The sequence below is a fragment of the Carassius gibelio genome, chromosome B10, assembly GCF_023724105.1.
Source record: "Carassius gibelio isolate Cgi1373 ecotype wild population from Czech Republic chromosome B10, carGib1.2-hapl.c, whole genome shotgun sequence".
Lineage (NCBI taxonomy): Eukaryota > Metazoa > Chordata > Actinopteri > Cypriniformes > Cyprinidae > Carassius > Carassius gibelio.
The window spans coordinates 20334074-20347505 of record NC_068405.1 but is presented as its reverse complement, the minus strand read 5'-3'; the positions used below and the strand labels follow the sequence as shown (position 1 = coordinate 20347505).

At 35.1% G+C, this 13432-nt stretch overlaps 2 protein-coding genes across 2 annotated transcripts in view; one reads left to right on the top strand and one right to left on the bottom strand.

The window, feature by feature from the left end:
- Window positions 1-7899, bottom strand: part of LOC127965852 (CXADR-like membrane protein) — a 54047-nt gene extending 46148 nt beyond the window's left edge. Inside the window, exon 1 of the mRNA XM_052566542.1 lies at window positions 7476-7899. Within this exon, the coding sequence (XP_052422502.1) occupies window positions 7476-7506 (31 nt within the window). The 5' untranslated portion in view covers window positions 7507-7899. The remainder of the gene's footprint in view (window positions 1-7475) is intronic.
- A 2968-nt stretch (window positions 7900-10867) lies between these two features.
- LOC127965820 (uncharacterized) lies at window positions 10868-12560 on the top strand. The gene is made up of 5 exons (XM_052566506.1): window positions 10868-10945; window positions 11037-11366; window positions 11557-11679; window positions 11797-11891; window positions 11982-12560. The coding sequence occupies exons 1-5, from the start codon at window positions 10918-10920 to the stop codon at window positions 12054-12056; spliced, it is 651 nt and encodes a 216-aa protein (XP_052422466.1). The 5' UTR covers window positions 10868-10917; the 3' UTR covers window positions 12057-12560.
- Window positions 12561-13432: the final 872 nt, after the last annotated feature.

The window sequence follows — 13432 nt, the reverse complement described above, 5'->3', positions numbered from 1 at the left end:
AGTATGTATGTATGTGTATATATATAAATAATTTATTTATGTTATTCCAGAAATACATATATTATATTATTTAGAGATGGTTTTGATTATTAATATTTAATGACACCATTAAGATGGAAACCAGAAAATTTATGAAAAACTGAATTTGGTAAAAAATAAAACTGAATTTGAGAAAAAATCAAACATATTCATTGGGTGTTAAACATTTTATTTTATTCACCCAGCCCTAATCTCTTAGCATGCAGTGATTTAAGATGCACTCATTCTAATCTTGCATACTATTCAGGACGCCAAATGGGATGCAGCAATGGTTTTGATTTCATCTGCGCCACATTCTAAACCTATTCCATCTGTCTATACACTAAAGTTTCCCTTCAGTCGCATGTTATATATCATTAAAGAGTGGCAAAAGCCCAAAAACAATATATCAAATGAACTAGGATTTTCCCAGGGCTTTCTGTGCTGTATTATATTCAAGGGATGCCTAAAATTAAATACATCTTGAATCCCGCACCATAATCAGAAAGTTGCCAAATGCAATCTGTGGGTGTTCCTTCTGGGGGTATTAGCCGTGAAGGAATGAGCGATGTGAGATGGCAAAAACTGCTGCTGCTCTTGTTTCTGTAGGTGAGCAGAATGCATTGATGCAACAGGAGCAATTAGAGCAAAAAAATATACACACGTGCAGTGCAGTGGAACAGCTCAATTTCATTAAGAAGTTATGTCTAATGACTTGTAAAAAAACAGAAGTGCTGGTGCCATATGTTCTGCAGCAAAAAAGAAAAAAGAAAAGAAAAAGAAATAGGGAGAGAAAGCGAAAACCTCATTAGCTTCTTCCAGCATGTGTGCCAACTATAATGTTATGCGTCAGAAATGCATAACCAAAAGTTCATCCATGGAAGAAAATTATTAAAAGTGCTTTAAAAAAAAAAAAAAAATCATGAAGCTTCATATTTATGCTTTTCTACTCTCCAGCGACTTCTACTCACACTTTACATCACTGCAATTAAAAAAAAAAAAAACGTGTTAACTGACATCAGATGTTATTCATAAACACTAGATTGCAAGTAAGTAATGCACAAGATTAATAAATACTTTTTAACATATACATCTCTTTTTGTTTGCCTGGCTTCTCATATTAAAAGGTTTTGCTCATTTATGAAAGGGACAACACGTTTTACCGGACAGCAGAGTTAATAAATGTGTAGAGTGAATCGTTTGTAATCCTGGAGGAGGGATGTGATTGCAGTTTTCATTCTTGGCACTAAAAGCTCAGAGAAATAATATTCCATACTAGTCTTTGTTTTTCCTCCCCCGTTTTTAAAGAAACACGACTCTTATAGAAATATCCAAATGGACAAATTAATCTTCAGGGTGGTTAAAAGTAAAAAAAAAAAAAAGAGATACATATCAACTTAAAAGAGTATCAGAAGTGTTTTCTCAAAAAACACCCTGCAAATCACTGCCAGCTCCTCAGGTAACATCATCCCATCGTGCCGCCTATAAATCCAGAGTTAACGCTGAAATGCAAACCTCCCCCAAATATTTTTGAAAGAAATTCTTTGGTTTTTCCACAATGAAAGCGTGAGGTGAGAGCATGTGGTTTGGATTACAGTAAATCTAAACCATTTCACGGTGTCTCAGGAAAACCAGGAGTAAAGGAGATCATTCCAGCTCTGGGCCTGAAACACTCCTCTGCAATCTGCTGGCCACTTTCTTCACTCGTGTCTCAGAGTGCTGTGAGATTTGTAGGTCAGAGTGGCCTGTGCCATGAGACGCTTCAAAGCAATGATGACCAACATGCACTAAAAGCACAGGGACAGGCAGAGGGGCGGTAAAACATCCTTTACAAGATCTCTCTATGCTATCTATCTATCTATCTATCTATCTAGTTAGCTAGCTATCTGTCTCTCTTTCTGTCTGTCTATCAACACACACACACACACACACACACAAATATAATTATATTTTTTTTAAGAAAGCTGCATTTATTTGATTAAAAAAATGCGATAAAAACAGTAATACTGTGTAAAAAAAATAAAGTAACTATTTTCCATTTATAATATACCATTTATTCCTATTTTCAGCATCATTACTCTGGGTGCTTGAGAAACATTTCTTATTATTATCAATGCTAAAAGCTTTTTTTTTTTTTTTTTTTTTTGATGACTTTATCTTCTATCATTCACATGTTGTTCTTCAAGGATAAAATGTCATACGGTAAATAAGACAAGGTACAATGTCACACTTTCATAACATCCATCAAAACGGTCCATCACACACTCACACATATACAGTAGCAACACTGCTGGACTGTTTTCTGGAAGTGTTGTGCACATGTACAGCGGTGTGATTGATACCAGCATGTGTACGAGTCTGTGCATGTTAAACTGTGTGTGTGTGTGTGTATAGAGGAGGTATGCGGCTGGTGCTGTGCGTGTGGTGGGAGAAAGGATGTCACTGTGATTTCTCTGAACGGAATGACACAACTCTCAGTGAGGACCGGCCCTGCTGTGATGTGCTCTACTAATTAAAGACAGCGCTGGGGCCCTGTGGGGACACCCACACACACACACACACACACACACACACACACATAGCTGACATGGTCCATGTGAAGCCGGGCTCATCAGGAACTAAATTAGAGTTAGGTGCTGAATAAAACAGACTACAGTTCCTGACTGAAGTTACTAAATTACCAGAGCCGTCCAAAAACACGCTCACACAGGCTAGTCACTCCCAGCTTTTTGATGGCGGCGCTTTGGTAGGGTTCACATTCCTGTGGGAAGTGTATCGAGTTTCTTTGTACAAATGGATTCATTAAGGAAGGCACTATATAGTATTTATGGAATCTGAAAAAGTAATGCGGGAACATCCATTTAGCAAGCATAAATTCATAAATTATAAACAAACTATTAAATATTCATGTTATTTTGCCATGAAATATTAGGAAGAAAACATTTACTATGACATGGAGACTTTTTTTACTTTTATTTTTTTTACAGCACACAAATGATGCCATGTTTTTGTTTAAGAAAAGGCAGATGCTGGCGGTGAATGGGACATGGTCTCATCAAGGGTAGGGTTAGAGACACTGAGGTCAAGTAAGGAACTCCATATTTCAGAATGCTAGACGCAGCTTTTGTTATTAAAGTCTGTTTGACAGCAACATTCACAGGGCAGAGAGAGAACGAAAGAGCAAGAATGAGCAAGCGCGTGTGGGGGGCGGAGGCAGCTCACAGCAGGATGTCACTTCCTGACCTCTGGTTCTAGATGCCCATGTCATCTTTATTCTTGACAGATACTTTGCTGCCCCTAGAGATCCGTCTAAAAATAGAATGATCTAAGATCTGCTTCATAATGCACCCTTTATTTGAGATGCTGCAACAAATATGGATTTTAAGCAATGCAAAAGGCTTTTTTTTTATTAGGGAAGCACCAATATTAATATACTGATGCTGATACTGATGAGGCAATAATTATTGTATGTAACAGGCTGATGTTAATATTTTATACTATTTTGTCAACAAACAAAAAAAATATATAAAAATAAAATTTTAAAACCAATCAATTTAAATGTTAACAATTGTTTTTTGTTTCTGTGTGTGTGTGTGTGTGATAAAAAATGGATATAGGCTACATTTTGTGAATGACCAATAATAACATTTAACAAATGTTGTTATATTATTAGAGTTATTTATATATATATATATATATATATATATATATATATATATATATATATATATATATATATATATATATTGATTTAAGTCATCACTACATAATGGCAATATTCATATAAATTTTAACATCTAAAAGTTCTCTTTTTTTTCATTTGCACTTATATATTGCTGCTCTTTTGTTAGTTTTGATTGCTTTTATTGTCTTATTTGTACGTCGCATTGGATAAAGGACCAAAATGACTAAATGTAAATACAAATACATTGGAAATGAGCATACACAACATCAAACAATGCAAATTTATAAAAAAAAAAAAAAAGAAAGAAAACGGCACATAATTGACATGGTCCCAATATGATGTGCATGTCTAATTTGTATACCTCTAATATTTTGTTGCACAAACCTTAAAACTGGATAATATAATATAAAATATCTTCCCTTAAAGAATATAATCTAAAGAGCAACTACTGTAGTTTTGATAATATAATATAAAATCTCTCCCCTTATAGAATATAATCTAAAGAGCAACTACTGTAGTTTTGGCATGGCATCAATTTGCCATTGCTGTATCTTCACGAGCGTATTTCCACTAGAGCAACAGGGAGGAAAGAAACAATCAAACAGACAAAACAACTATTTAGGACTGCAGGAGTGATAATTGCTGCTACAGGGAATAAGATGTTCTTTACAATTAGACAATGATCAATTATTTCCAGAAGAAAGCCCAAACCGAATGAAAACGTAATGCCATTAGATAGACAGACAGGCAGTCAGATAGCTTCTCGTGTGTTGTGTTGGCGTATCTGCGGGGTGTGGATGATGGTGTTGTGATATGTTGAGTTGTTTGTACGGCTTGTCTAGCACAGTTGTTTTAATGCAACTAATGAAAGCGCTCATCATGATAATTGCAGTGGCGTTTGCTCTTGTATGTGTGTGAGTCTGAGTACTCTGAGTGCCTGGCATCTCTCTGTGTCGCTTATTGTCTAGTCACAACACTTCATTGAAAGTATGCACACAGGTTGTGGTTTAAAGCACATGGAGTTCTGTTTATGCATGCAATTTACAGTGTAAATGCAATTTCTCATAAAAATACAATAACTTGATCTACCTCTGAACTGTTTTTTTTTTTTGCCTAATATCATCAAGCCCTTTTCATTTTCAACAACTCTGGTCCAAACACCTCTCAACAGCTTTCACAATCGATTCCCAATGGATAAAATTGGATATAAGTCTCACCTTATATTTTTTCTCACTGATCATCTAGAATCAGTGTAAAGTATATCACATTACCAGTAAAATACTTTACACACAACTTCAAGCTCATGTATTGATTCTCCCACAGCTGGAAATAAGACACACATAAATGTCATAACAACAGAAAAGTTTAGGGCTGATGCGACATTTCATTTACACAGAAACGAAGCCTACAACCTAAGCTTTCCTAAAACTTTACCACTATTACTTTGCTGACATGCAACTAATAACTGCCATTTCCTTAAGGACATGAAAATCTAGTTATATCTAGGATGATGACAAGTAAAATAGGCCAGGAGGTAAAATGTGCCAATTAAGGTTGGTGAGTCACAGTTATTTAAGATTCAATATTTAGTCACTGCAAAAAAATCTATTCTAAACAGTTGCCACAATAGTATTAGACATTCATCAAATGATTTGATTGCTCTGTGTTTGCTAAGGTGTGCAAGACAAATAATTTTACAGAGGACTGAAAGGAAAACGTAAGATACCCTGACATGATAATAGCAACATTTCACATCCTATCATTCATTTCTTTGCTTATTTTACTTTAACCAAACATAGTGGCGCTGACAGGCACATTAAAAGACTTTTGACATTTAAACAGGTTTTGGGCTTAAACTAGGGGTGTCCATGGTTAACCGGTTAACCGATTAACCGTTAAAAATTGCGTAACCGAGTGAAACATTTTGCTCGGTTAAGTGACGTCAATGGCATGCATTGAATTTAGTTGTAATACATTTTTGCACCACCAGAGACCGCCAGAGCGCTCCCAGACATTTGTAATGTCCACAAGAAGAAGTCATTTTTCTAATATGAAGCGGGCAAAAAAAAGTACAGCGTTGGAGCACTTTAAAATTGAGAGTGACAGGGCAAAATGCAAGTATTGCAATACAGTGCTTAGATATACTTAAAGTAAAACCTCGTTGTTGTAATCTCAACAGCCAACACCCGGTCATCATTAGGACACACTGGATGCGTGGCGAAAGCATCTCAGCTGCGTGGCGTGTCTGTTTTTAATTCGGCTCCCATGTTAACAGGTTAGACTTGCAGACTGCCTGCGTGAGACGCGCGGCTCAGGCGCGGCTCGACGCGTGCATGCTAGAAATAGAACCGACGCCTTGTTGGAAGCGTTTCCAGGCAAATTATAATAGGAAAATATGTTTATATGTCATTTTGTACACAAATACATATTAATTCAAGACATTTTGATATTTGAAAGTCTGTAGGTTGACATAAATTCAGATATAAATGTAATTAAAATAAATAAATAATTATCGATTTTCAAATATTGTACCTGTCAAACAGTCATAGTCATAGCCTTAGCGAGGCGGCCGCGGAGTCTGCTCGTTATACATTTTAGGCTTATTCTCAAATTCAGATTGTGTTAATGGGCAGCATTATTAGGCAGTTTTAATAGGACAATTTGACCGGAGAGATTAAATTTTGTCGGACATTTCTTTTTTTTTTTGCCCAATGTCCGGAAATTACTATGGTTATAGTTACTATGGCACACTATGGTTAACCGAGTATTAACCGCTAAAGGCCTCGGTTAACGGTTAATGAAAAACTTGAAAACGTGCAGCCCTAGCTTAAACAGTAGTTTTTTTTTTTGTTTTTTTTTCATATTTTGTCATAAAATGATAGAAGGGACCTGGCTTAACATAAAAAGTGCAATCTGAAATATATGCAGAAACATTTTAATGCTGATCCAAACCAAAAAAAGTGTAATTCACTCCGTGTGGTCAGGATCAAACACTAAATATCTGCATCTCTACTGCAGAAATATGGAGAAAAAAAATCAAGCTTAAATGAGTTCCCTTTCAGTACTGTATCTTTTAATATATTGCAACGCAGAGAGTTTATGAAAAGGCTGAAAAGCAGACATCTAAGACCACTTGCAGACACAAACACATAAAAGCATTACTTAATTCATGGACATTAATAAATTTATGCATATGCGGATGCTGAATAATACAGCACACAAAGGAAGATTGAAGTCTTACCTAATAAGATTAAGCTAGTTAAAATAGTTATCCTGACTACTTCATTACACATGGTAAGTAAGTAAACAATTAGATGTACCTTGCAAAACTTAAAAAGAAATCAGTAACAACTGAAATATAATCAGAAGAGAACAGTTCACATCTTAACCACAAACCCCCATAACATTAAATGGCAATAATATGCAATTGTTACCAGGATAGAAAGAAATACTATTACTGAATAATCAAAATGATTCAAATCACTAAAAATGCACATTAGTAAATGATAAAAAAAAAATTAGATATTGGAATAATTAAATTAAGTAGTCCATAAAAATAGATATTAGTTCGTTAAAAATGTTAAAACGGCTTGCCATAATCTGATTGCTTATTGTTGCTAATTGTGATCTAAAACTCACATTAGTAGAAACTAACGCTATCGCCGGCCAAATCAACTACTAAAGAGTCTACAACTCTACTTAATCTCTACAACTGATCACATTTGACAAGAGCTGCAAAAACATCACTCTCAAGCAAGAGGAGGAAACTTACCTAAGAGCAGGGCACGCGCGCTGGCAGACATCACGTCTCCGGACTGAGAATCCTACAGAAACGTCTCCTTTGCTCCTCAAAACGAGCACATTCAGTCATTGAAATAGTCTCTCGGTTTTGTTCTGATCATGAACGGAGCTATATCACCGGCTGAGACCATCAAAAGCATCTCCAAACGTCACGAAGCTCCTTCACAAACGCCCGTTTCCTCCGAGGAGAAGTTCTCTTTGACTTTAACTAGGATGCGTATCTACGATCTCCGTCCTCTCCTCCGCCTCTTGCTCTGTGAAGGAAGGAACCACGGGCTGGTAAAGGTGTGTGAGGGGATGGGGAGACCTCTGCAGTTAAAGGAGAACACTTTCCTTTGCAGATTTCCGTACGGGACACGTGTAGATAGATGAGCACTCTTTACTGCACCTGCAAGTAAATGACTACTTTATAATAAGAAAACTTTATAATAACCAAAAATTTATCAAAAGACATTGACAAACACTTAGCAGAGCAGTAATCAAAGCATATTTAAATTAATAGCCTAAGTAAACGAAATCGTGAAGCTAAATTTAATGACATTGTGAATTAATGACTGATATTAATCTACTATATCGACTACATCTAATCTACTATCCTACTGCTACCATAGTAGCCTAGCCTAATTAAACATTTTAGTCTAAAAGTTGATACATAAAGAGACGAATGGACTCAAAAAAAAAAAAAAAAAAGAGTAGTCTAATTAATTTGGCTGGTCATACTCATATCGATAGTTTAAGGCGACTAATATGGCAATTAAAATAACCTTCTCCTCCCGAAAATTTAAATTTGAGTTCTAAACAGTATAAAAACACCATAAATGTAGTCAATATTTCTTTGCATTCTGAATCTTAAGACTAATGATAGTAAGTTACTGTGTAAAGAATAAAATGAAAATGAAGAGGTAGCCTATGCTATTAACTCATAATCTAGTTAGACTGATTTTTTTTCTTCTTTTTTTGGCGGCAAAGCCATTTTCGCAATGTCACGTGATCAACAGTTAGAAATGGATCAGATATAGAAAAGAAAACTTAGGTTAAAATTAAATCTTGAATATTCCACAGAAAAAAAATAAGAAAAAAAAAACCCTTAGGAATAACACGATAGTACAGGATAGTACAGTATATAATGAGTTTTTCTTTTTAGGTTTCTGTTAGTAAAATGTGAAAAGTGGTGGACAGATATTTGTTTTAGATAAAAAAGTAAACAAACCCACCAGATAAATTCACATGTTTAATATGTCACATCTGCTGCTCAAATTAAAGAGAGTAAAGGTGGTGTAGTAACATTTACCATTCCTTGTCAATTTTTCAAAAAAAACAAAAACAACAACAACAAAAAAAACTTTTTTATTGTATTCTTTAATCTGATTATTTGAGGAACATTTTTGCCTCAGGGTTCAAGTTGGTTAAGCTAATTAACCACTTTGACTGACAGAAAGCTGCTTTGTTTGTGCTTCAGAAATCACTAAATTATTTACTGTACAATGGAAATGTATGTTTTTCGTCCCAGCGATGAAGATAACTTTTATGGATGACTAAAGTAAGGTTATTCGGTGTCTAAATTGACTAAGATTTCACAATGGAACACTTGCTATTCAACAGCTGTTATTGGACTGAAATAGCAAAAATGTACAAGTTAGCAAAAAACTGTGGGATGTGTGTCCAAATTCATAACTTATATGTGATCATCTGATGGCTAACCCTGACCTTACATGTCAATCAAAAAGCAAATAACCTCTTACACTTTCAATGTCCTCAGTTTCTCTCCAAGGCGGCTGGATTTTGGTTTGTGTACTGCTGAAGCTTTATGACTACATCTGCAGTGATGGAACCAACAAATAGTTTTTCATTATAATGCATTATGGGATTATTTTTAGTTGCATGGAAAACTTCAAAGAGCAACAGTGGCCTGTTTTTTCCCCCCTCTGATTATTCATGAAGGTTTCTTGAAAAGGAGCAGCGAAGGAGGACAGGACTTATTGCCATGACCTGATTACAGTTTGCTGCAGATGCCGATTTTACAGAATGTTCATATTTTGGACCAGGCAGAAGCCGCATCTTAAAGCATCTGACAGCTTGAAAAACAAGCGCAAGAGTTTCCAGGCTGGTTGGGTTTCTTGTACTGGAGCCAACCACAAAAACGACAATGTTTCACTCCACTATCAATTCGACTATTTTGAGTTCTGAAGATCGAGGACAAAGTTCTCTTGTCATGATTATTAATTCATCACGGCCTCAGTTACAAGGCACTCAAGTTAAGCAACTAAATTTAGGTCAGACAGAAAGAAAATGTCTAAAAACGAAATGTCCACGTGTCCCTACAAGATATTCCGAAGCATCTTTAGAACACACAGAGGTCATTGCATTATTCACGAAGGGCTTAAATCTTTAAAACAATCCATTCATTCATTTATTTCCAAGACTCGAAAAATGTCAGGGGCAAAACTGGTGATGGTTCGTTGAGCGTCCAATGAGACTTAAGCCTCAGATTTAGATTGAAATGAGCTTTCTTTCTGAATAGTTAGCCAGCGGTCTTCTGACAGACACATTAAAGGGAGGACAGACAACAACACTCTACCAAACCCTCCTCTTGTTTTAGCTTTTCAGACTGAGAAGTTAAACCCCTCATCACCAGGGAGAGCGTTGTAAATCTGCAAGCCTTCTACTGCTGCAGAAGACCCATAATTCAGAGGCAAGTGTTCATTCATCAAACCACTCAATTAATAACCTTCCCTGAGAGCATAGGAGGGATTAATCAAGATCCTTCTCCAGTACGACATTGGAGGAATTTGAAAGGTATATAAAAAAAAAACTTAGATGAACCTCTCACTGAGACAACTATTAATGAACACTCTGTTACTGAAAGAATGCTTCAAAACTGTAAAATAACTTTGCTAAAATGTTCTCTACTATTTGGGTTGTTTTCAGTATACATGTTTTAGAGTATGAAAAAGCAATGGTGGCTACAAAGACTACGGTACAGAACATACATGTAGATGTATAAAAACTCACACTTGGTAATGTGAAACTAGGTCAGAAAAACCACATGCTGGTGCTGTCAGAAAACATCCAGACATATGGCTGACAAGTTTGGTCAGATGTTTTGTTAAAAAAAAAAAAAAAAAAAAACAGCTTCAAAATTACATTTATTTTAGGAACCAAAATAGCAATTGAATTATTTGCAAATAAAACTCATTGGTAGCTGAATTTACTTAACCAAAATAAACACTTTTTCTCATGCACTTTGACCTTCATAAATGCTTTTTCCGGTCAGTGCAAATTCAGCATCTACATCCTCTTTTCAAGGTTATATGAAGGTTTCCTTCTCATTTTTTTCTCACTATGGTAGCACTTCCTCTCTGACTCATAGTTAAGTTTACAATCTTACTGTATATGGGCAAAACAAAGACAGAATGAGGACGGCTCAACTTTTACTCTTCTGTAAGTAACTGAGTGTCATTTCTGTGTGATCTTCACATGAATAATTTTCAAGGTTGAGAGTTATGTTTTACCATGTGTTTAATCTTCCCAGGTCTGCTGGTGTGTCAAACTACACAGAGGTTAATTGATAAACCGGTGAATTTAGGGGAAAATGTGATTTTAGACTGTCTGATTGATGTAAAAGACATTTATTGGGTTTTCCAGAAACTGACAGACTCTCCGCTGCTGATACTGCGAACTTTCTCATCAGAATCGACATTATCTTATCTACAAGACCAAAGACTGAAAGACAAATATTCATCACTTAATTTGAGCCGTTTATTTATTATTAATATAACTATTCATGAATTAGGAATATATTATTGTGCAAAACCTGCTACAACTCTACAGATCAGCGATGGCACCAGACTATATATCAATGGTAAGTGTGTTTAAAATGATCTTGACAAATCAGTTTGATCTGTTGTTATACATATTAATGATCTAAAAGTAATTATCATCTACATATTGCATTTAATTTGTATTTGAACCTTTATTTCTGACAGAGGTCTAGGAAATATAAATGCATGGTTGGTATTTCCAAACACTAAACTCTTGTATTTTCTGTTCAGAAGAAGCTGCTCGAGAACAAAATCAAACAGAACTGAGAAATAACTTGCAATATCAGAATACACAGCAATCTCTCATAGTTTTGTGCTTCATACCAATCATTGTGATGTTTTTGGCAATAATAGGTGAGATTTCAGGTCTCTACAAGTGTAATATAATATCTTTCTTTTAAATACGTATTTCTACATTAGTTTAGTGATCAGTTGTACAGTGTTTAATCGTAAATGTTGGTGCTGTTTAAGGTCTATTCCAGATAAAACTCCAAGCGTTTAAAAAAAGACACCAACAATATCAAGATGAAGAACTGGAGTATCTTTACAGCACAAATGATGAACAGGTGTGAAACTCATATTCAGATCTGAATGTGTTTAGTGAATCTAATATTTCTACATGAACATTATAAGCTCAATTATCTTTTGTTTTGTAGTTTTCTGAAGTGGAGTTTCACCCGAACAACAACACTTTTGTTCCTTTTCAAAAGCCAAAGACAAAACCTAGATAAATATAATCAAGATTATGTCATATTGTCTAATAGTGGTATGAATATTGCACTAATTAATTCATATAATATTGTTAGCTGATATTTGTTATCTAAACATGTATGTAATACAAAATTTGAAATGTTTTCAGCATGAATTTATTTGCTTTTGTTTTGATAATTAAGTCTTGTAGATAAAATCTGTCAATCTTAATTCTGTATGTTTATTTTGAGTGGCTTCATTCTTTGACTTGGGGCTTTTATAATAATGTAAATAATAATGTAAAATTAAGATTTTTTTTTATGTTTTTGAAGGAAAATAAATGATATGAACTACTATAATCTCAATTAACTGTTTTATATGAGAATATATGACTGGACTGGTTGCTTGTTTATATTGTAAGATAAATATAAATGCTTATTTATTTGCTCTAGATTTGTTTATGTGTGATCCAAATCCGAATTGTAAGTTAATGTTTTAAGGGTTTATTTCAATATATATTACAATGTCAATAAACAGGCCTACTGTATTTGACAACATATAAACTTATGTAATGCTGTGTACTGTGAGTCTTTTGGTTATTTGTATTTAAAGGGTTAGTTCACCCAAAAATCAAAATAATGTCATTAATAACCACCCGTTCATCTACAGAACACAGTTTAAGATATTTTAGATTTAGTCCGAGAGCTCTCAGTCCCTCCATTGAAACTGTGTTCACGGTATACTGTGCATGTCCAGAAAGGTAAGAAAAACATCATCAAAGTAGTCCATGTGACATCAGAGGGTCAGTTAGAATTTTTTGAAGCATCGAAAATACATTTTGGTCCAAAAATAGCAAAAACTACGACTTAATTCAGCATTGCCTTCTCTTCCGGGTCTGTTGTGAGCGCGTTCACTACAGTGTATGATATCCGGTTTGCGAACAAATTATTCGATGTAACCGGATCTTCTTGAACCAGTTCAACCAAATCAAACTGAATCGTTTAAAACGGTTTGCGTCTCCAATAACCATTAATCCACAAATGACTTAAGCTGTTAACTTTTTTAATGTGGCTGACACTCCCTCTGAGTTCAAACAAACCAATATCCCAAAGTAATTCATTTACTCAAACAGTACACTGACAGAACTGCTGTGAAGAGAGAACTGAAGATGAACACAGAGCCGAGCCAGATAACGAACAAAAGATTGAATCGTTCAAGGGACAAAAAACAGTTACATCGGTTTTCGTATCACTTTCGGACAGTTCGATTCAATAAACCGGTTGAAAAAAACGGTTCACCTGTTCTTTTGCGCTTGACATAATGACGTCATTGGCGATGATTGCCCTTCATTCAAGCCTTCGATTTACCCGTGCTCATAACACTAGCACAGAATCAGTTCAGAATCAATCACCAAAAG